At 34.9% G+C, this 24,708-nt stretch overlaps 2 protein-coding genes across 4 annotated transcripts in view; both read right to left on the bottom strand.

The window, feature by feature from the left end:
• Positions 1-181: 181 nt before the first annotated feature.
• Positions 182-12,968, bottom strand: LOC100248166 (RNA polymerase I-specific transcription initiation factor rrn3). Its single transcript, XM_010651040.3, has 16 exons — positions 12,697-12,968; positions 12,352-12,503; positions 11,859-11,942; positions 11,672-11,743; positions 11,514-11,585; positions 11,186-11,422; positions 9,662-9,772; positions 9,465-9,578; positions 4,829-4,954; positions 4,639-4,707; positions 4,355-4,461; positions 2,821-2,904; positions 2,635-2,722; positions 1,917-2,036; positions 1,486-1,670; positions 182-916 (listed from the first exon to the last, which is right to left on the bottom strand). Exons 2-16 carry the CDS (start codon positions 12,463-12,465, stop codon positions 616-618), a joined length of 1,884 nt encoding a protein of 627 aa, XP_010649342.1. The 5' UTR covers positions 12,466-12,503; positions 12,697-12,968; the 3' UTR covers positions 182-615.
• An 824-nt stretch (positions 12,969-13,792) lies between these two features.
• Positions 13,793-24,708, bottom strand: part of LOC100243047 (uncharacterized) — a 70,952-nt gene continuing 60,036 nt past the window's right edge. For 2 of the 3 annotated variants that reach the window (XM_002263975.5, XM_019219492.2), the window contains exons 11-13: positions 16,433-16,650; positions 16,212-16,304; positions 13,793-14,489 (exon numbers count right to left, since the gene is read on the bottom strand). In XM_002263975.5, coding sequence (XP_002264011.3) covers positions 14,283-14,489; positions 16,212-16,304; positions 16,433-16,650 — 518 coding nt within the window. In that variant the 3' untranslated portion in view covers positions 13,793-14,282. Of the gene's footprint in view, positions 14,490-14,511; positions 14,825-16,211; positions 16,305-16,432; positions 16,651-24,708 lie in introns of those variants that run through there. The other variant, XM_059736549.1, reaches the window with a different exon arrangement.

Genomic DNA, 24,708 nt, shown 5'->3' with positions numbered 1-24,708 from the left:
TCCCTTTTATATTATTCATCTTTACTTTCGAAGGGGCAATCTAAAACCGATGCCAAATGATTAGCCGTCAGCTAAAGTAGTAAAATAATTCACTGATTTTTGTTTTCCAATGGGTTGGCTGATGAACGAGATGGTAGATGAGAATATGCAAAAGACATCTCATCAGCATGACAGCACCAAATGATACAACCACAGCCAAAGCACCCTACCGACATCCTTTCTCATTATTTGATAATATCACCATACAACATTAGATTTTTAAGGCCTGATTCAGCTTCATTTTAGCTCGGCCCAGTGAGTGAATTTGAAATACAGTAATCATGAACTAAAACCAACGTTTGACCAATCACAGGACTGCTACTTATATATAAATATATATATGAGATATGATATATGATCGGGCGATTGATGTAGCAAAATCGTATACAACACATTTTCTATCTATTCAGGCCAACCCACAACTTAACTTTGAAGAGACTGGTTGGAGCAACCTCTGATCAAAATTGGCTCACCTTTTCAAGAGACAGGAGCAACCACTCATCAATTATCAGGTTACTCTTCTGTCAGTGTGAGAGCAAAATTCCACTCCTCATCTACCCAGTAGGCATGAAGGGATCATAATGACTCTGGGCTTGTAGAGGGTCTGATTCTTGAGGGCATTTGTACCTTTAATTCATCTCCAAACCTGTAATACAAAGAATTCTTGGGTGTGATGGACATTTTGTTCATTGAGTGGTCGAACTCATCAAGTTCAAGGTCATGACTATCATAGCTTCTAGCCATTGCATCATCATTCATAACATCGTCTGGATGACTAGCCTCATAATCCTCAGCAGGTTCTTCATCACTGCTATCTTCTCCATCATCATAAGTAGTTCGGATCATTGACCAGTACACAAAATTTGGCCTGATGAACCTTTTGCCATAAAAATAAGATAATAATAAAACATTGTCAGCAAATCACTCTATAATGACCACAAAGCGCTAAGACTTGACTACATTATATGGTTCAATTTACAATGGTAAAAACTTTCAGCTGATATAAGAACACATTTGTCACTAGCTTAATCAATTAAAATTACTAATACATTGAGAGATCAGTATGTAAATATATAGTACACCTTAACACAGAATTTTACAATTCACACTGACATAGGAATTCCAGTCAGTGGAAAGAAGCTGGGCTAAATACCTAAAATAGGGTCAATAAAGCCAATTTTTAATTCAGTACCACAGATGCCATTTCACTTGATCTCAAAATCCTGAATGAATAGGAGGCATTTATTTACCATCTTCATAGTTTTTAATGGATGGGTGCCTGAATACCTAGAGTACTTTTATTTCCCAAACAGCCCCTCAGAAGATATTGAAGATGAGTTAATTCTATTTCACTCTCAAGGGTGTTTCCTCATTTGATGTTTGATTTTTCACAGTAAATTAGCATCTCTAAAAAAATTATGCAATCTGAAGGCTAAGAATGTAAACCTGTCACATTTTTTCAGCAAACATGGGTCGAATGGGAAGAACATGTCAAGCCTTTCAATCCCACCAAAAGCCCTGGAAAGTTCTGACTCCAACAGGTCACTAAAAATAAAGGTCTCTGACACGGTGAATAACCGAGCTGCTTTTGCCTGGCGAAGGAATTCCTCCACTATGGATGGTAGGCATACCTGTTATAGAGAAGATGAGATTTAGAGCTCATTATCATTAAAATTTTGCAGGGATTCAAAGCTCTGGTGCATATGGAAAAAAAAATTGAAAGTGCAAAAACTTAAAAAGATGCAATCTCAAAGTTACCACAAAGCAATCTAAATATTACATAAAAATAGAACTGTTTGATACAAAGCATGCAACTAAAAAACATGCCGGGTTTACTTTCTACTGTATTATTGATGCGGCCTAAGAAAATGTTTAACCTTCAATGGACTTAATGGATGCTTCAAGATTGTCTCCAGAGGCAAAAGGAGAAGCTGTGATCTGAGATGAGGAACATTCATCATTGACCTCATTCGGAAGCAGAGCACATACATGATGGCCTGTGGGACAGAAGAATAATCATTAATAGACCAAATTGTGCAATTAATTCTAATAAATAATTATTCTAATTACAGAACTGAACATCAGCGTATTAGCCATGATATATCATTGAAAATACGTGTTATATATCAAAACAACGTAATTCATCAATAATTGGCTCATTTGCAAACATGCTGCATAGTAGGATGATATCATTACCAGTGACACAATAGAACTAGTTAAAGTTTCTTTCTATGGGGCTTTCCTTTTACTAGAAATACCTTCACCAGTCATCTCACAATTTCAATAAGTAGAAAAAATTTATTTATTTATAACCAAATCTGGAATCTTTTTATTTCAAAGAAGCTGTTTCACAATACAAAATAAATGCGTTAGGGACCATCAAACCACCCACGTCTCCTTCAGTTTGAACAAAATATTAAATACTTCTTAAAATTCAACGAGTTAACTCAATTGAACCTTCTGCTATGTAATTATTGTAATTGAATTTTAGGAAGGAAGCTGCTTCCTATTAATAGACACTCTTATCTACAAGGACAGATATTGCTATTTAAGCCTTGATTGCAGACTATTTCTTATTTTTAACGCATCATATACCTGACATCCAGAATAAAAAACTTGATGAGCTTTAGGATTTATGTCACCATCATGGATTTTGCAATATTCCAAACACCAAACCACCAGCCTGAGACCTCATAGACATAAAATAAAACACAAGAAATCAGAAACCAATTTTTTAAGAGTTGATAGATCAGATGACTGGATAAAAAAACACTGAACAACCTTTCCAATATATTAGCAACAAAGGAGGCTGTCAGAAACTTCCCACGGGACAAATAACTTGCAAGGTAAGCAACAGCACTCATTCTGCATAAAACCGGAAAACAAATTAATACTACAAAAATATAAGTGAATAAATTATTACCCTAGATGTGTGCTTATCCTAAATTACATAATTTATCAAAAGAACTCCCATCTCTAGCTGTTTAAGAATAGTAGACAATGGAATGCAGATTGCTGAATAAGAATCTTTCCTAGTCAACCATGGAATCAGCTAAATTAAGTCAACTTTCTCTACTTTACAATCTAGACAACATTTTCTTTTTTTTTTTGATAGGAAACGACAAAGGAATATATTGATAAAAAGGAAGTACAAGAGAAGGATGAGGAATCCTCCCACCAAAGAAAAACAAAACTACAGGGAATCAAATATAAGAAAATACAAAGAAAAAACAAGCAAACACTCTAGTTAGACCAACCCATTGGCCAATCAAGTTGTCTGATCTAGACAACATTTCATGCACACTGATAAACAAATCTTCAGTCTTTATGGTTGAAAGCGGTAAAGTATTAAATGGAGAGGGGATTTAATTGTATAGAAAGGAAGAGTTGTAATATAGGGAGCGCTACATTGCATGAACAGTGCTAAATCACACGAGTCACCATGTTGGAAGCACAAAGGATGTCTTTTGGACATTCTTGAACAGTGCCTCACAAGTTTCCTTTAAATGACACCAGGGGATACAATCCATCAGATGTATTACATCCATGCCTATATGGAACTTGTAAATGAATAACATGGCATTACTAGGCTAATCAAGCCTTCCTTGTACAAATAAAATAAAGTGTTCTATATATTTGTTGAAATCTGCCGTGCTATTGAAATACAGATCCAGTCCCCAGGCACTAATGTTTTTTAAAATGTAGCATCCAAAATGCTCTGATCCCAGACCTATGTTATGATTACTTCAGTCAGCTCACTAGGGACAGACACTTATCCAGGTTTGCCTACCTTTTAAACACTAGGAGATTGGGACACAATAATTTGTTAGAAGTTCTCTGAGTTCTCTTCTTCAACACCTTGAGGTGAGATGAAATGACCATTTAACATAGAATAACCTGGACAAAGAAATTTTCTATTCAAATAGTTAAGGAACTTAGGAAGGAATATATCAAGAATGCATCTTTGGGAACTTCTGTGGCAAGGAACATGCCCCTCTATATTGTTGGACATGCCTGGTGGATCCATTTCTGACAGAAGCAGGAGGGCATGTCCCCACCCCCCACCCCACCCAAAACAAGGTTCTTGGACCAATTTGAGATAATATGGTCCTTGTACCACACCAAATCCATATAACAAAAAAGAGAACTGAACAAACAAGTTCCAATCTCTCATGAGATGCCAGATAACCAATAAGCAATCATTGTTTTTTCTTTTTTTCTTCCCCCCCCCCCCCATTTTACAAGGCCAAGAATCTGATCACGTTGTCCAAATCACAAGGGAAAGAGCCATCACTAAAATTCAAATCAAGATTACCTGTTAAGCGGTGGAAAAGTACTGCAAACAAAAAAATCTGCAAGCACCCTAGCAAATCTCACACCACAATTTTCAGGGTCGAGAGCACAGGCATAGAACATCACAAACTGCAATAAATAAGTCAAGAAAGTTTAAGGTGAAGAAATGATCAACCAATATGAGTTTTAAAGCAGGCAGAGAAAAAATCCATACCTAATGTCAGGAAACAAACATCCCACTTAATATCACAAAAATATGAGAAACCAAAGAAATAGAAAGGAAATGTGTATTAGGGGAAGATGTACCTGAGCAAATTTTGACTTGAATGCATTCAAAACAGTTGTCTGAAATGATAGTACGAGAGTTTCAAATACCTACACACCAGGTTTAAGGAGAATGAAAGCAGTCAGTACATGCGAGGCCAACAAAGAGAACCAAAGAGATATAACTTTTTCTGATAAGTCTAAACCAAAGAGATATAACTGTAGGAAGTACCTCAATCAAACGGCCACCCGCTTCACAAGATTCAAGATGTTCGAAAGTTAGCACCATCAAGCTATCTAATTTTTCAGCAATTAAATTTCCCCCTAAACTCTTTCGACTTAAAGATCCTCTATGAAGCTGAAAAAACGACAATCCATTAGTTTATAATACCAAGCTGAAAAATTACAACAATTTTGAAAGATCATAGAGCAGAGGAAGATTGGAATATGATAACCAAATCACTCCTTAATACCACATAGTACCATGGGCTTCAGTTTCAGCAGAAACCCATGCCTGATGTTACAGTGCCTTTATAGGCAAAGAGAATATATTAAGAAGTGCCAGAAGTAACATGGCCTACATACACATGAGGTATCCAACCAATATCAGGTGGAACCAAAAAGGAAAGGACAAACAAAGGACCAAAGGTCATCCTTTTTTTCAATCAGAAACAAATGAATTAAATATAGTAATAAGTACAAGTGAAGGATGAGGAATCCTCCCCAAAAATACAAAAACTGATAAAAAAAAAAGCATAAGACTGAACTCCACCATCCTCGGGTGACCTCTACAACGTATAGGAATATACAAGCAGGACTTTTCTTATTTTTTTGATAACATACAAACAGAGGGACTTATAAATAGTAGACTTCGAGTTTTCTTTCATCTTGGGAATTACTACTGATATGCATTGAAAACATCAATATGTTTCACAAGCCATCAGCTATAATAGTTCAAACACTTGTTTGAAAACAAAACTCAACACCCATATAGGCTCTAAAATCAACATTTCCAACTTTTAACTAAACAATAAATTCAAGACTTTTGGAGAAACTTCAAGGACACAGCCAAAAGCAACACACACATTTGCATAGACAATGCACACTACTAGACTTAACAACAACCTACCAAAAGCTCAATGAAAACATCAGCTTCATAGAAAACACTACAATTTTTTCTTAAAACTTCTTAGATTATGTTGATTGTATGCTATAATTCATGCTAGATGGTAACCATGTCGTAGGGGTTGTTGGGTTAAGCAGTTTGAGACTTTCTGAAGATGGTTGAGGGTACTTAACACTCCAGTACCATGTAATGGTGAATTAGAGTAGTGACACACAGGAACATTTCCAGCTTAAATTACAGATAGAATCATGAGAATTTTTCTGCCTGTCAGAAAAAAGTGAAAACAGATGTGCTCGACCTATCACCTATCTCCTCTTTGTTTGCCCTTTTGGTGCTTTTGTATATGTCATATATGCTTTTGTGCATCCTTTGTTTAGGTGCTTTTAACAACTTTGTCGTTCGCCAGTTAAAAGAAATAAAAATAAGATACACTTTAACCTATGCGATTATTTCATCACTTGTTTTCCATCTATCTTGATTTCTTTACATGATCTATAAATTTTTTATACATCTCTGTGCCTATTGGTAGTAATGTTTTTAAAATTGGATTGATCATTGAATCGAAAAAGTTACCAACTCACATTTCAATGGTTGGACCGATGCTTGAATCACTGTTCGGAGGGAATTCTAACCATCTAGCCAATGAACCCTGAAATCAAGTGTACATTGATCAGACGGTCAGAATTCCCTCTGGCTTTATAGACTGTAGAGGCCATGATCATTTCTTCAAGTATATTCAAGATTTGATGTTCAGTTACACCATCTATGTTCCATTCATAGATGTCATCACCATCATACTTTGATTGGATAATTTGACTCCTTTCTTCACATTGAAAGTCGGGAGGAGTTGGCCTAAGATAATAATTCCTAGTTCTAGTTTACTGTTTAAATTAGTGGTTTATCCTATTTACTTGAGGATTCTGTTCCTCAAATGTTGATCTTATTTGGTCCATGTTTGATGTTTTTGTTATAACATTTACTGACTTTGCATTTGAAGTTGAGGGTTTGAGCGAGATGTCTAGCTGTTCAATTCGTTTTGTTAAACATTTGATTAGTTCTTCAATTGAGCTATTTGAAAGTTTAATAGTCTCTTTCCCTACTTCCGTAGGTTTGAAAATCGGACGATTTTTATTTAAATTTTTGTTTAAAAATTGAGGCATAGTGATTTGACTATTAATTGGGGGAGTGTCCAGTTTGTCTTCTATCCTGTCAAGTTGGGAGGAGAGAGTACCTAAGATTTGATTAGTGTAATTATTTTGTTGTTGAAGGCTTTTACAATCTTTTAAAGTTGCGGTTCTTCCTTCATTTTCTTTTGAGTTTATTGTTTTGAAAGGGGAAGCAATTATTTCAATATTTTGAGCAATTATGGTTATTTCTTCTAAAGGAGGATGATTTGAAATTACGGTTTTGTTTGACGTTGTTTTCCAAGTTTGACCTTTTTGAAACATATTGACTTCTAGGAAAGGATAGTCAATATTATTATTTGAAGCATACATTTCAAAGTATGTAAACATAGGAATATCTATCTTATTTGTTTCCATGCATTTGTACCATTCTTCTCTAAAGGCTTCTCTAGTTTGAGAAGTAAGGTTGTTAGAGAAATTTTTTTTTTCTTTTGATCATGTTTTGAAAGTTTAAGTTCTTTTCTTAGATATCCTTTATCTATTTTGAAAGGGTCTAAGCTTTCAATAACCATTAACTAGTTAGGTTCCTCAGGCATCATTTGAGAGTGCGTTGGAGAAGTTGGAGGTGACTCTTGGGTAACATACCTAGGTTGAGGGATGTTAAGAGTAAAATCCACATTATTAAGTTTGACAGATGATCTTCGAGAATTGTTCTCAAAAGAAGGTCTAGGGGGGAGAGGAAGTTCTACTTCCTTAGTAGAGATTCTACTACTCGATCCTTCCCGTTTGGCGAATCGTAGGGTAACATTCCCTTTATCATCTTGCATGATAAAGAGGGATTTCCTAACTTTAATCGGTTTTCGAAGGGCTAACTATTTGAAATTCCAGGTATTTGAATGGGTTAAAGATTCCCAAGGAATTTCTTCAAGAATCATGGTTGAGGAATGTTCCTCATTGGATTGGAATAACAGGGTTTCCCTTTGGGAGAAATCAGTAAACACTTTGGGTTTACTAAGGTGGTCATTGCCTAGGGTCCCTGTCATAACCTTTAGTTTGAACATTTAAGGTTAAGGCTTTGTGGATAATATATCATCTATATAGCTTAACTCTAAGTTTGGAAAACAATTGAAATAAACAGCGTCATGTGCCATGTTTGATTCCATGACTCCTAACAAGGAATCATCAAAATTGTTGTGTCTTGCATCTCTGAGGAATCATCTATATAGCTTAACAAGGAATGTTCCTCATTGGATTGGAATAACAAGGTCATATTTCTTATTGTTGATATTATCAAATTAAATCATACATAAGTAGAAATGTATTAATATTTTAAATTTTATTAAATAAAATATGTATAATATTTAAATGTGGATATATTGAAAATGGCAAAATATTCAATTATTTAAATTTAACTATATATTAAAAGTTATATATTTTAATTTTATAATTTTCAAAAATATTATATTATTTTCTTATATTATTTAAACATAAATATTACAAATTTTTTTGTAAAGAATATATTATTTTTTCGTTTGCAACATTGAACAATAAAAAATAAGCATCTGAGTGGTGCCCATGTCATCTTTTGAAATTGAAGTCCAAGGTTCAAGCCCCCAAGCAATGTGTTCTTTCTCAATAACATCCCCATCCCACATTGGATGTGGATGAGTAAAGACGGCTTTAAATCCCTCATTCATCCAACCATTATTGTAGGGATATGTAGGCCTAACTTGGAGCTCACCAAGTGATCTGTTGGGTTGGGCTCTCAACTCTTTGTTAAAAATAAAAATAAAATAAAAAAATTGGAGAGAAAAAGACCACCAACCCAGAACCAGCCACTCTGGTCCACAATTTCAGTGGTCCAACCACCGATCTGTCCAGTTTGATGCCAGTTCAGCATGAAATCCAGCTCAAAGCCTGAACACTGGACCAGATCACGCTCCAGTCTGATTTCTAAAACATTGAATAGTAGTAGTATTTCAACCAGTATTTAATCGTAATAGACTGAGCCAACACCTAACCAAATAAAATAAATTGAAGTGCAATAAAATCCAAACTATGTAGCTGAATTAAATGGGATATCTCAGATAAATTAAATAATCTGCCAGTCATCTCACTTTGTTTCACTGATTGAATTTGGATACAGGTTGATATTGAATTAAATGTCCAATAAAAAAAAAGGATAATGTCAGGTTATCGTTTCTGGAATCCAATGGATTGGTTCTCAATGAATAAGATTTATATTATGTCTAATCAGTTCTGCATCCATCTAACATACAACCCTGTATAAACAGATACCAAGACAAAAAATGATACAACAGAGAATATCATTAGAGATAAGCTTGCTCCCAACATTGCAATAAGAATAAGTCATCCTTATGACTTCAGACTTGCACCTTTTACAAAATAGGTCATATGGGTGAACTCACCATCACCAGACCCAATCAAAGGAAATAAGAGTTTGTAATTTAGACCAAACAAATGGCCTTGTCATTATACGAACAAATACTCTTTAATATATGAAAAGATTATAGGAATAAAAGAAAGCAAAATAGGATGCCATAGCTTAGGAGAAAAAGACTATGTAAAAGATATTGAAAGTAATGCACAGATTATACCTCACCACCATCATTTTCAACATCATCTGCAGGCTCCTCCATGTCTTCTAGCTCCATCTCAAATATGCCTTTGCTGCAGTCATCTTGTAAGACTTCCTCCCATGCAATCTCTACCTATAAGAATATCAAAAAGAAAATACAAAGATAAATAAGTGCTTTTCAACCATGATTTCGTAAGAATATGTGAAATTACTTACATCCAAGTCTACCAGCCTGTCCATCAGTGCCACAAGCATCATGTTCCCAACAAGTTCTCGAATTGCACCACCCTCCAACCTTAACATGTTCTCCACATATATCATAATCAACTACAAGAAAAAGAATATGTCTTCAGATAATAATTTAAAATGACAATAACATGCATTTTGCATTAGAAAAAAAAAAGGCAAAGTTCTCAAGCATGGTTCATAGGAAGATGCAATCATGACAAGTAAGAGAACATGAGATTGAACAATCTGCATCTATAACAAGAACTACATATGCACATTTTTTGTGATGGATAAAATATCATCTTACATCTTTTGCACTGAGATTTTTTTTCCCCTTTTTGGGACATGCAAATAGAGAAAATATATTACAAGACGGTGTAACCCAAGCATAGAGGAGGTATACATGGGCGATAAAAGAAAAGAAAAGGTCTCAAGAGGAGAAAACAAAAAACTATACCAATTCAAGAAGTTTTTAGGAATATACAGTCATTTTTCTTTTGACAAGTGAAAATCCCTATTTCCAATGAGCATTAGATAGTCCTTAGTTTTGAAGGGTTCCATGAGATATACTAGCTTATTACATATGAACAAGTATTATTCATAGGAGTAGCATACCTTAAAAGGTAGTACAGCATAAATTTCAATCAATTCCATTAGACCATCATTTATTTTATGTAGACACAAAAACGTCATGATCCATAGTTCAAAGGCATCCAAAATACCAGTTATAACAAAAGAAGGAACACGAAAAAGGTGATTCAAGTTGAGAGGGAGAGGGCATGAAACTAAGAATACAATTATATGGACCCTTGGCTTAGATTATTTGTTTTAATTGTTAATTTCAAACCAACAAAGCCATAGTTACATAAATTGCCCCCATGGACAGCTCAACTCATAGATGATCTCATTCCCAGATTAGAGGTCTCAAGTTTGAGGCCTGGCTTACCCATTATGCAGCTCTAGGGGGAGGGGTCATGTAACTGTGGTTTTTCCCAGTCCTGCAAAGTGTGGCTAGTGATCTCCACATCAGTTTACAAAAAATAAAAGCCTTGGCTGCTACATGTAAATTATAAATTATTCTAACAGTGCAAGGAAGATCATTTGCATGGCAAATCCCCTAAAGAGGCTCTTATTTTATTTTATTTTATTTTTTTTGATAGGTAAATAAAAGTTTGTACTAGTAATGCCTAGAAGTGGCGAAAAAAGTACACACGAAGTATACAAACAACACCCAAGAGCTAGGCAAAAAGAAAAGACGAAAATCTTTGACCTAACTAGACAAAAGCCACTCTATAAAATCAATCATGAACAAAGAATGATCCTCTAAATACACCCTACCCCAATTCAAAGAGTGTACAAAAAAAGAAAGTTTTAAAGCTTGGTCGGATCATTTTGTGTCATCGAACACTCTCATTTCTTTCCTTCCATATGAAGAGACTCTTGTTTACAAATTTTTTGTTTAGACAGTGACAAAAGATGAATTCTAAATAATGTACTGCAAATTGAACTCACAGGTTCCTTCGTAAACACATTAGGCATTCTCTGGATTACTATTGGAACTAGTCTTGAGGGGGCTAGAGGCACCAGATCAGCAATATCCTTCAATGTTGAATGCACACGTGAAAGAACTTGGTCTTTCCTTGCAAGACCACGTGGCTGCTTCAGAAAATCTAGCAAAGAATAAGGGGGCATAAAGTTGCTGACAAGCATATCCAAAGAACAATCAAGATAATTCCCACTAGAAGCAGCCTGTAATACAATAAGGAGAGAAATGGTCATTTAAAGTATCACCAAACTGTTCTAGAATAACCCTTCCATGTGACGTATAAAACCTACATACCAAGGATAAAATTAGTTCAAGCAACGCATCCATTACATCAGGTCCATAGTTCCAGAGGCTCATTCCAAAAATCTGTGCAATACTTACTTATGAGAAAACTAAAATGATCAATACCAACCATGGGAATAAATAAACAAATTCATGTCTCATGAGCTTACAGAAGAAAGCAAAGACTTATGGTGAACCATATCTATACAAGAAACTGCTCCAGATAGGGCCTTTAAACTCGTCTGCCAAACACAAAAAAATTCAAATTCAAGAGTTGACAAAATGAATTAGTTGGGACTTAATGCAACAACTGTTGCCTTCAACTATAACATTCAATTAGAATTAAAAAAAACCTACCACTAACAGAGCCACCTCGTCAGGAGCAAGGCGTTCCTTATGGTGCAGTACCCCAATCAGCTGGTCATAACTGTCACTATCACCCTGAACCAGTAGCATTCAGCTTTTCTATAATTTACAAAATCTATTCATATAACCAATAATATGATTTATATAAGCAGGTAAAGAAATGAACCAATTAGGAAACTGGGTGAATCTCCTATTATAATTTTATTCTATGCTGTTAGCTAAACAATTCTGTTATGATTAAAATAAACAGATGATCATCAATTCAAAGTTCAACTGAATAATTTTCTTAGAACCCCCAGCACACAACCCCCCACCCCACAAAAAAATAACAAATAGTAATAATAAAAATAATAATAGCAACAACAATAATAATAGTTCAAACCTCAGCCATCAGAAATTATTTTTCTTGTGTTTGTACTAGCATTAAGGTTCAACCAAAGTAATAAAACCAAGTCATGGAGCATTCAGAGTACAGAATGCTCACCAAGGGGACTGATTGAAGAGCGTGTCTGACATGATAGACTAACTCCGAATCACTGAAATTAACTTCTTCCATTTCATGAAATCCAGCTCTATCGGTTGCTAATTCCACTCCCATTGTCGACTAATACAATTACTCCAACCAGACACAGACACCTGAGAAACATATTTAACATACGAAGATTAGATACCTAACCAATAAACCATGCAAAAAGGTTCCAGGGACTATCCGACTTGATGCAGAGGAATACCCCGTTTCATGAGATAACAGCATGCATATTCGAATGGAGATAGTGAAAAGAGGAACCGAGAGAGAGAGGGGAGGGGGGAGGGGGGAGGGGGAGAGTACCTTTTCGAAGAGCGAGTGTTGGTGAAGTGAAACCCTGTGAACCCGCTCGACTTTGCTCCTCTTCTCCACAGATGTTGGACGAGAGAGAGAGAGAGGAGGCGGCTAGGGTTTCTTCAAATACAGGAGAGAAGAGAGGAGGGGGCGGCTACTCTGCTTTTATTCCGAGTAATATTATGGTAGGCTGGAGCGCACCATGGTTATCGTGGACGCTACAGCACGTCTTCCGTTCTGTACTTTTAATGAGGAATAAATACAGTGTTTCGCGAGCACCATACTTATTATACATCATTCTCAAATAAATGGCATATAATTGTTTTTTAAATAGATGCCCAGCAAGCAACAACTAACTTCCAGCCTTTTACAGCGTGGCGGCTGGGGCCTATCCTGTTTCGGGAATACCAACGGAATTGAACACTTCGTAACAAACAATTATTGGATTTATTTTTAAAGTACGTTTGACAGAAAAATATTTATAATATTTAAAAAATAAAAAATTTGAAATATAAAAAAAAACTAAAAACACTTTTTAAAATCATTTCTACACACTTTAAAAACTATTTAAGTGATTTTACGAAACATTTTTAATATTTAAAATATTTTATCATTTAAAAATACTACCAAGCATATTTAAAAAAAATATTTTCCCTTGCTAACATTTAAAATTTTTTATTTTTCATATATTAAAAATGCTAAAAATACTTTCTAAAATTACTATCAAACACATCTAAAAAGTGTTTTTAAGATAAAAATTTTCAAGCATTAAAAAAAATAAAAATATTTCCTAAAACCACTTAGTATCATAACATTTTCTTACATAAAAAAATTGTGAAAAATACATTTTTAGGTATTATCATCCTCATCCTATCTTAACCAAAAACCCTGTGAATATAAAAACTAGATAAATCCCACAAACAAACATAATTCCCCCTGAATACAATTGCAAAAGTAATCAACGAGTTGCAAAAGAATTCCCAAAGAAAATAAAAAATAAAAGTAAAATTCAATAGATGCCACAAATACAAATTAATATGACATAAGTAATTTCTTAATTTATGTTAAAATACTAATTCCAAGATACAATTTTTCCTTACAACAATTTTTGCAAAAACTGCATTTTTCAATTGCGGTTTTAAATTAATTTTTAAAAAAAAGAATTAATAGTAATAATAATTATGTGACTTCACATGAGAATCAAAAGACTATTTTAAACATAAAGTCAACATGATTCTCTAAACGTTGGCTCAAAAGGGCCCTAAATCAATAATTCATTTACATTTGAGAGACATCTCTAGCCAAAAGGGGTTCTCTAAAATGAAAAATGCTTTATGATATTCCTCATTGGCAGTGCCAACTGCCAAGCAGATGCAATGAGTCTCGCCTTTTTTATGAAACCAAACCTTCACCTAGCAGGATTGGGCACTCAAGTTTCTTATGTCTGGGGATCATGCAAATACTTATGCATTTCCTTTCAATTGCTTTCCGTCCGGATTGCTCCTTTGGAAGACAACATCACCCTGCTCTATATGCTCGAATATTTGGCATTTTTTTTTCAGATATCTGACAAACACCGCATACAACCACAATTCCTAGCAGATTTTCTGGGGATTGAGTGTCTCAGGAAGAGGAGCAGTAATACATTTGTCCTGATCTACCATGACGGAAGTCAGCAACTGGCACCTTCTTTGTTCCTGGGCTTTTCTTCTGTTGGTTTCAAGGATGATGAGAAGAGCAGTAATGTCAGCAGGGCTCACTCCACCCACTCTACTTGCTTGACCAATGGTCTGTGGCCGGATCTGAGAGCATGCAAACCAAATATTTCAATGGACCAGCGCGTGAGATTTCCAAGTACTAAAATCTGAAATAATTGCAGAATTACAAGTTCAAACCAATGCATCAGTTCCCAACAGTTACAGGCATAATCTATAGTAATCTTGCTGATCTTTGTTTTTTTCTTTTTTGTTTGTGGCCAGAAAGAATTAGAGGGAAGATGCTTCTGCCCAGGACAGTAAAAACTCTTTCCACTCTCAATTTACCTTCTGTGTGATTATGGCTCTCTTAAGTCTGAAGCGAGGAAACAATAATCGGAAGGGATGTGATACTGCTAGAAAACAAAAATAATGGGAAATACCTAACAAAAGTGAAGTCAATCAGCTGTATAGTTCTGTCACCCCCTTTATGCTATAACTCTAATATATACATACTTGCAATGCAAATTCATCTTATTTAAATAAGAAACAACCAATCAATTAAATGGAAATGAGATGTATACAGAAGAATGAGATATATTTCCAAGATTTGACTAAGAGATAAAAGGAATGGGATAATTCCCAGAAATCATCCCTGGAAAAAAGAAGCAGCTCTAGAGTGGATATTCAAAACCCCAAAGAAGATGCAACTTTCAGGCCCTTTAGTAATGGGAACAATTCCTCTTAAGTGACTAGATTGATCTAACTGGGGTGGAGAAGATATGGATGGTTTCTCCTAATAATAATCTTTAGTTGTTCTTCCACCATCCCCAATGCCTATCTAAACATGGATTTTTTAAGGAGAAGGCATTAAAATTCACTTTTAAGGCTGCCAACAGCTGGGCTCACTAACAATTTCAAGCATGCTTTACTCTCAATTCTTAAAATTTTGCATTCAGTTGAGAAACCCACATCAAATGAAAAGGAAGGAGTGATACCTGAAAGATAGGCATTATTAGTAATAAGGAAGAAGGAAGAATAATTTATATCAAGCACTAGCTTCTCCAACTTTGTTTGCAACTGATAGATGAACAGATTGCTCATGTAGAATTTGAAATTACAGGTTGTTGCATGTAGTTTGTCAAGGACATGATGTCAACTGACAGTATCAGAGGAGTGGGTGATATATATAATAAATGTAGAAGGAGATTTAGGAATACAGAAGTATCACAATAAAGCGTGTCAAGTTCAGATTCAACAACATGAATAGAAATGATCTATTTAGTCATAACAAAGGTTAGAAGATACTAACTGAACTGTTTAAATTGTCTTTGGTACCTCTATTCGAAGGTGATAATGGAGAAGATGTTGGATAAAAAACTAGAGCTAGATGGTTAAAAGGGAGACATGCTCAAGAAGTTTCATGAGAATTGATAATAAAAATCAAAATAAAAAGAAAACTCACCCAGCTGTTGTTTATCCAGAAGAGGGCTGAGAAGTAAAGAAATAATTTTCATAAATTAAGCAAAGATAAGACAAGGATGAGAAAGGTGGATCAACAGAAAGGTTCAATACAAGTAGAGATAAGCAATAGCTTTTTTCTTTTTCTTATAACCTAAAACCACTTTATTATAAACATAAATGAATCAAAAGTATATAAGACCCAAAAAAAATCTAATTGTACAACTAATGTCTCTTCATTCCATCAACATTTAACATAAAAAGGATTGATGAATTTTCTCCATTTGCACTCATTGAAGATACTGAGAATATTTTTATAAAATATTTTCTTGTCCATATTGCATGATGAAAATTATATATACTACATACCTTGGATAGTTTCTCACGAGCCTCAAGAGACAAAGTTGTCATTGCATAGTAATCCAAGTCCTCTGGTAGTGGTCTGTGTTGCTGACGAGCCATCTACAAATACAATAAGGAAAAATCTATGACGGATTAAACAGACAAGTATATGCCCAGAAATTTAGACATGACAAATTATTCTAAATAGGAAATGAAAGGCAATAAGTGACCAAATATGGATCATTCACCTGTTGGAGCTGGCTCTGCTGCCGCATAATAAAGCCCTCATACTTGATATCAATCTCCACACATTCTTTCTCTATTTTGGACAGAAGTTCATTTCCAAAACCATGCTTATCCAGAACTTTATATTGTACATGCGGTTTCTTAAGAATACTCTCCAGAGTTGAGGAGTCCTTCACTGGCTGACCAGACAAATGAGTAACATCAGAAGCCAAATCTCCCCCTGAAGGTCAAATAAACCACAATAAGCAAGTTGGATCTCCACAATATATCTCCAAGCTCAAGACATCCTAACTTATTTTCTTCTAATAAATAAACTATCCCAAGTTCAATGGTTTTTTTTTTTTTTTTTTAATAGGCAAAAATTCATGATATTAAATAAGTGCCAAAAAATAGGGTGCCAACACAATTGTATAGGAAGTACACAAAATCTGTTTATAGGTGAAAAAGGAAAGAAAAATAGAAGAAGAGACCACCCTGCTAACATAATCCTAAAGAATCAATGAAATCTAGCAAGATAAGGAGCCAGCTCCAAGTGATGCTCTAGACCAACAAAAAAGAGCATAAATAAAAGAGTCTTTAAATTATTGATCCAAACAGCCCAAATGATTGAAAGATCTACAATTGTGCTCTCGCCAAATGGTCGAAAATAGATATAAAGGGGTTGTCCTCCAAACCTTTCTATACTTCTTTCTGACAAAACTCTCATGGCAACACAATAATATCTCCCTCCTAGATTGGAAAAGCATCCAGGAGTTACTGAAAATAGAGAATATAAGATGCTGAAGGACCCTAGGTGTGCCACAATGAATGAGAATATGATGATCAATTCTTCCTCACTCTCACACAAACAACCTAGCCTGCTGGCATGTGTCCTCTCCTTTTATGTTGTTTTATATGTGGCATCTTTTCCCAATTAGCCTCCTAAGAAAGGGAACTCACTTTTGTAGGAGTGCATGAAACACAAACTAGCTTGGGAGGAAAAGAACCTCTCTTCTTAGTCTTCAAAGAGCAATAGAAATATTTGATTGAGAACTTCCTGTTCTTGATACAGTCCATATCATCCAATCCTCACCATCCCTATGCACTACCACCTCTTGAATCCTCAAGGAATAGCTCTGCAGTATCAAACTCCCAATCATGAAACTATCTCGAACAACACAAGTTCCTAGGCCCCCTACCACTAGAATTATCCCAACTATCAACAACCCAAGCTTCCTTACAATTGCAATGGTGAACAAGGAGGGGGGAGGAGACAATCAGCTAAGAAGCACAATACCATACATCATGGCAAAATTGAACTCCTTCCATCACCCACAATTAAGGTAGTCCTTACCTCAAACACATCTATCCTAATCACTTTCTATTGAGTGAGTGAAAAAAATGGGTCTTACTCAACAAGAAAAGAGTATACAGCATGTATATAGACTTTTACAAAAAACAAAAGGACTTATCCACCCTTTACCAAATAACTACTAACGACTTTTTAACATTCCTCAAGCTGGGGCATATATGTTACTAAGACCGAGCTTGGAACATAAAACAAAAAAAAAAAAAAAAGAAGATTTCTCCCTAAAGTTTTAATAAACACATCACCCAACCAATTTTCAACTTGTTGTAAGGAGTTATCACTTTCTTTCTCATCACAATTTCTCTAATAAAATGATAGTCTACTTCCATATGTTTGGTTCTTCCATGAAACATTGAATAACTAGCACTATGAATAGCAATTTGATTATCACAATACATAATCATGGGCTTTTCAAGAGAAAATCCAAGCTCCTGTAACAAGTTCTAAATCCACATTAACTCACACACTGGATGTGCCATGGCCCTGTATTTTGATTCACCACTAAATCTAGGCACTACATTATGCTTTTTACACCTCCATATAAACAGATAACCACAAATGAACTGACTCACTATTCTAATAGGAAAAGTAATGTCAAGTCTTGTGACCGTCAAATAAATAAGCTTGCCCACTAGACTTTGATATCTTCTTTTATCTGAAAACAAAATTATCATCTCCATTAAGATTCTTGTTTTGCTCCTCAGGAGTTCAGCTGGCTTTACTCCTAACATGTCAGTTTTACTAAGCAAGTCCAATACATACTTCATTTGGGACAAAACAATCTCACCTCTAGTATGTGAACTTCAAGGCCTAGGAAGTAATGCAATAGCCTAAGATCCTTTGTCTAAAAGATCTTTTTCAAGTAACCTTTCACTTCTTCAATACTTGTAACATCACTACCAAAGACAATAATATCATCCATGTATATAATCGGTACTACCATGCCAGTGTCCCTCTTGAGAACAAATACTGAGTTGTCAAAATTCCATCTTCTAAAACTAAATGATAGAAGAATAGGACTCAATTTATCAAACCAAGCTTTAGGAGATTGCTTTAATCCATAAATAATTTTATTTAGTTTGCAAACTCTAACTCTTAACTCCCCCTTGATAACAAACCCAGGTGGTTGCTCCATATAGACTTTTGTGTAAATTTTGAATATATATATATATATTGATAACAGAGGAACCTTCCATGGCTAAGCCTTTAGGACTCTCCGTAGGGACCCAAACCTCAAGGTGCTAACTGCACCCACAACTATAATGTTCCTAAATTACAATCAGAAATCAAGGAGAAAATCTATACAAAAGAATAACAAAAAAAGATAAACTAGGAACCTATCTAAATATAGTCAATCAATTAACCTAGAATCAAGGAAGTAAATTTGGTAAGAAAATAAAAATTTAAAAGTTGACCTTTCATAGCTTCCTAACTCAAATACATTCTTCATATCTAGTTGAATTAAGATGAGCAATAGGAGAGAGTCTCAAAATAATCCACACCATAAGTTTAAGCATACCCCTTAGCAACTAACTGAGCCTTCAACTGGTCTATAGTCCCACCTGGATGAGATTTAATAGTGAAAACCTAGTGGCAGCCTACAACATCCTATCCTTAGAGGCAAATCACCAAGCTCCATCTACCTCTGTTTAGGAGAGCATGCATCTCTTCTTCCATGGCCTTCCATGTAGTATAATTTAAAGTTTCTTGATAAGAATTAAGGATAGAAATGGAAGACAAGGCACGACCAAAACATTGAAAGGTGGGGAAAAAGTTATCTAAAAATACATAATGAGTAAGAGGATAATGAGTGCAATTACATCCACCTTTCTTGAGTGCAATAGAGAGGTTTGATTCATCGGGAATTGAGGAAATGAAAATAGGTGGTGGTATAGGATCATCCATTGACAAGCTTGAAGAAGGTAGAGATTGAGTTTGAATTGCTTCACTATCTCTAGGCAATCTTTTTTGTTGATATATTTGTAATGGTTTGTTAGTCTTTAGATACAAAAGTATCAATAACAAAAAAAGGAATAGACTTAAATTGAAGTGTCTCATTTTTTTATTTTTTTTATTTTATTGGAAACGCCACAAAGATATATTGATAGAAAAAAGAAGTACAAGAAGAAGGATGAGAAATCCTCCCACCAAAGACAACTAAATTACAGGAAAATACACATAAAACAAACGAACTCCCACTAAGGACCAATCCCTATGGGGTACACACTGCTATCCAATCCAGTTGAATCACATTAAGGGGAGTCCCCTTAAATGCCTTGGAACAGAAAGCCCAAAGGGAAGCAAGGAAAACAATAGAGTCCCAAAGGAACTCTGAATTCCTTGTTTTATCCTCGAAAATCCTTGCTTTTCTTTCCCACCACACAACCCGAATTAGAGCTATGCTCGCAGCTTGCCACAAAACTATCCCTCTCTTAGAATTACCGAAGCCTTTAAATTTGATGGACATCATGTCATATATGCTCCTTGGGGGAACCCAATCCATCTTAGCTAACTGAAAACATGATAAATAATTTTAAAAAATAAAGTAGTCTCAATTAAATTATCATTAATAAAGTGTGATATTTCACATTGGATAGGGGAAGAAGTTTTTAGTACTATATATGTGGACTCCTCTTAATTATGTAGACGCATTTTAAAATCGTGAGGGCCACTTGGGCCCAAAGCAAACAATATTTTATAGGAGGGAGTGGGTTGTTACATAAAGAATTTACAAAACTCTAAATCAAAACATTTGTACCCTTTATGATTTCTAGAATATCCCAAAAATAAATATTTGACAAATCGAGCATCAAACTTGTCTTTATTTAGGGAAAAATTATAAACAAAGCAAACACATCCAAAGGCTCTAAGAGGAAGAGAAAATTAGGGACAATCAAGAAATAATATATAACGAGTCTTCTAATGCAACACAAAGGAGGGTAACCGACTTATTAAATAACATGCAGTTAGCATAGCATCTCCTAATAAGATTCCGAAACCCTCATATGAAACATAATAGGAGCACACATCTAACAAGTGACAATTTTTCCTTTTAGCAACCCATTCTGTTGGGGTGTACAAACACACAAAAATTGAAGGACAATTTCATTTCCAACACAAAAAGAGGATAGGGAACTATCATTATAGTGAAGGGCATCATTAGATTGAAGAATACCAATTGAAATACCAACTAATTTTTTATTTCTTGATAAAAAAGTTTAAATACATGAGATACTTTGAACCTTTCTTTAAGCAAAAATAATTGTGACACTCGAAAACAATCATCAATAAAACTAACGAAGTACTTAAACCCTTGAACATTAGTGGTATGACACAAGCCCCAAATATTTGAATGCATTAAAGCAAAAGGACTAGAACTCCTATTATTGACTCTAGATGGAAAAGATAACCTATGGTATTTACTAGGTTCACACAATGCTCACTCCAGCTTATTTGACAACTTTGAAGATAGTCCTAAGGAATGTATCTACTCAAAAGAAGCACGACTCAATCTATAATGCCATTGGAGAGGAGTAATAGACTAAGAAAGAGCATCACCATTTGTCACTTTCCTACCATTAGACTGGAATATAGATTGAGTTATGGATGCAAGTGTGGAAGCATCCTCAATACCATTCCTAAATGAAAAAGATAGTAGATCAATGTGCTGAAGTTGAGCATAAACATTAGTGAGAGATAATAACTTTTCACCAATCAGTTTACTGTGTTTGACCTCAACATATTTAGAATCAAGGCTAGAAGGAAATTTAACAACATGAAACTCTTCCCTTTACCTTCTTTGAACCTTAATATCAATAAACAATGGTTGACACACATTCAATTCCTCTCACATTCCTTTGAGGGATATATAGTGTTCACTTGGAGGTTTCCCATTCTACCTTGCCCTAAAAATATCTTCATACAATTGATAGATTCTCGAAATATTTTTTCTTTGAGAGTACGTCTCTTTAACTACATCTTATATTTGCTTTAAAGTTTCTAAAAACATGAAATTAACACTAACATAAGGTTTCATACTGTTTCATAACCATATTATTATCATGAAGTCAACTTGTTGCCACTCATCAAAACTTTTTAAATTCCTAGGAAGGAGGATCTTCTAAGAGATATTTAAGTTTTCCCTTTGTCTCAATATACACACCCTATAGCTTTAGCCCATAAAAAATAATTAGATCCCTTCAACTTTACTAAAGTACTATGAAAATTAGTAGTTAATTACTTAAGGGAGAAAATAGGGACTATTGGACTTAAAATTGAAACAAAAGGATATTTTTTTTATAAGCACAGAATTCATAAAAAGAGGCAAACAAGCCACAAAGTATACAGGGGGTATACAAGGCTACTAAGGCCTCACAAGCAAAAAACCAAAAATAAACCCACCACCCCTTATCTGGAGGCTAACCACTCCAGAAAGCCTATAAGGGAATACGGCTCCTCACCAATATACAATTTAGCCCAACCCCATATGTTACATACAAAAGAATATTTAAGTCTCTGAATTGCTAACTCCCCCCCCCCCCCCTCCCCTAAAAGCTAGTCCGTTCCTTTCCTTCCAAAAAAATTGAAACAAAAGGATAATAGAAAACCTTCAACAATAACACATACTTGCACCATACTTGCATTACAAAAGACAACCAATCACATAGGCACTAGCGTTAGAGGTCATTGTAGCAATATTGTAGCATGTGTATAGTAGCACAACACTGTAGTGGGGGTGTTGTAGTGTGACACTATAGCAACACTTTTAGTGTAGTATCATAGGATTTTTTTTTAAGGGTTAGGGTTCCGAATCAAAACTTGCTCCAATACCATGTTGAGTGAGAGAAAAATAAGATCTTATTGAACAAGAAAAGAGTGCAAAGTACATATATATATAGAATTTTACCCAAAAAAAGACTAAATTATCCCTTACCAAATAACTACTAATAACTCTTTAACACTTTCATAGGCCCACCTCTAACCCTTTTGTGCCTCTTCCAGAACACAATCCATACTATACTTTCCTCAAACTTATCTAAGATAACATGTCCTTCAGAGATAGTCTCATTTTGTCACAAATCTCCAACATATTTTTCCAAGCAATACCTTATTAAGCATATATTAGCTTCTAATGCATAATCCTTTCTTTTTGTCTTATCCAAGCAAACAACTAATCATTTCACAAGTTAATGTTTTCGTCTCAAGCCTCTAGTGCACATCTTAGGCACAATGAAAAGAAATGAGTAATAAACAAGCTAAACAAAGTGCTCTTTAAAAGAGCAAGTCTTCCAACCTTAGGAAGGTATTATCATTTCCATGAGGCAAGCCTTTTATGAAAGCTTGCTTCAACCACATCTAAAATCAGTAGATTTGATCTGACCACACAAAAGGAGGCCCAAATAGAAGGCAAACAACTAACCTACACTAACAACTAGATGCAAAAGCCAACTCCTCCAGGTTTAGAACCTCACTTGGTAGGAATTAACTAACTCTAATCAAAATTGGTTTTCAAACCAAAAACTACCTCGAACCAAAGAAGCATCCATCTCATTTTACATTAAGTGCTATGAATGAGCCTTAGAAAACAGCAGGGTGTCACCAACAAAAAGTAATCTGGAGACAACATTTCCTTCCTAAACGGCTAAACCCCCCGCCATGAATGTTGAAATAAAACCTCCTTCCCTGCCTAAACAAAGAAACAACTTAGAGCCCTCATCACCAAGACAAATGGTAACAGCAAAGGAGGATTATCTTCCCTTAGACACCTTGAGCCTTAGAAATGCAAAATTTAATAGCATTAATTTATTTTTTACTAAGAGTCCATCATCCCGAAAAAATAAAAGCAAGAAACTGCAATTGACATGAAAATAGACTTTTTCAGTATCCAATTTACAAACCAAAGCTCCACCCCACCCACTCACCACCTAAACTCTTTGTGCTTGAATCAATAGCCTCATTAGTAGTCAAAACCACATTAAAATTTAGACTACCCACCATGAACACATCCTAATATTTTTTTGATAGGTAAGTACAAATTGTATTAAAACGCCAAAAGGGGCACACCAAAGTACACACGGTGTATACAATGGCCGCCAAAAAGTGCCAAAAAGGATAGGGAAAACAAAAATACTCCCTCCGTCAATCCAACCCCAACCAATCAATAAAATTAACTAAGGACATAGAAGTATCTTCTCTAAACAAGTTTATCTAAGAATTAAATGTTGCACAAGAACAAAAACTAAAGCCTTTGAGCATAAAGTTCCATATTCTCAAAAGATCTTCTATTTCTCTCCTTCCAAATTGTCCAAAAGAGGATGTGGATGTGGATGATTTGATGAACACATCCTAATATTTTGAAACCACCTTCCCCACCACTTTTTTTTTTAACCTATTAGCCAAGACTTTTTCTAAAAGTTTATATAACCCCAACCAAGGTAATGGATCGAAAGTCGTATAAATCCTCAAGTCCCCTTTCTTAAGGATCAAAACAAACAAAGGAGGCAAATCCACTCCTCTTGAAGAACCACATTCATAGAATACCTAGAAATAGACTTAAAAAGACTCATTATGAATGCCAACTCAATGCCACACATAGTAAATATGGATAAAATAAAAGCAACATCCAATCAAATAAAATAAAATAAATAAAAGCAACATATTGAATAAGATACATACCCAAACATGTGGCCCTTATGCTAAGAGGGAAAAAAATAGCAGCAATATTTTCTTTTAAGTAATCAACGATATCTATGAAGACTAGTATACTATCAATGTAAAGTATCTCCTAGTAGTGGTGTCTATTTAAATCTTACCCAGGACTGGAATAAAAAAGAAATATTACTAAAAGAAGGGGAGCTTAGAATTTTGCTCCCTTTAAGCCATGTTGATTGTTTCTGTTGTTGAATTTTTTTTTCCCTTTTTTATTTCCCT

Source organism: Vitis vinifera, chromosome 4, assembly GCF_030704535.1.
Source record: "Vitis vinifera cultivar Pinot Noir 40024 chromosome 4, ASM3070453v1".
Lineage (NCBI taxonomy): Eukaryota > Viridiplantae > Streptophyta > Magnoliopsida > Vitales > Vitaceae > Vitis > Vitis vinifera.
This window is presented reverse-complemented; position numbering and strand designations above follow the sequence as displayed.

Excerpts from the sequence above, each read along its gene's own strand:
- LOC100248166 (XM_010651040.3), bottom strand. The coding sequence starts at position 12,465 with ATGGGAGTGGAATTAGCAACCGATAGAGCTGGATTTCATGAAATGGAA. Across the intron at positions 4,955-9,464 it reads TTGAAAATGATGGTGGTGAG|CTTCATAGAGGATCTTTAAG; the intron begins GTATAATCTGTG and ends TCGTTTTTTCAG. Across the intron at positions 1,671-1,916 it reads ATCCATTAAGTCCATTGAAG|GTATGCCTACCATCCATAGT; the intron begins GTTAAACATTTT and ends TCTCTATAACAG.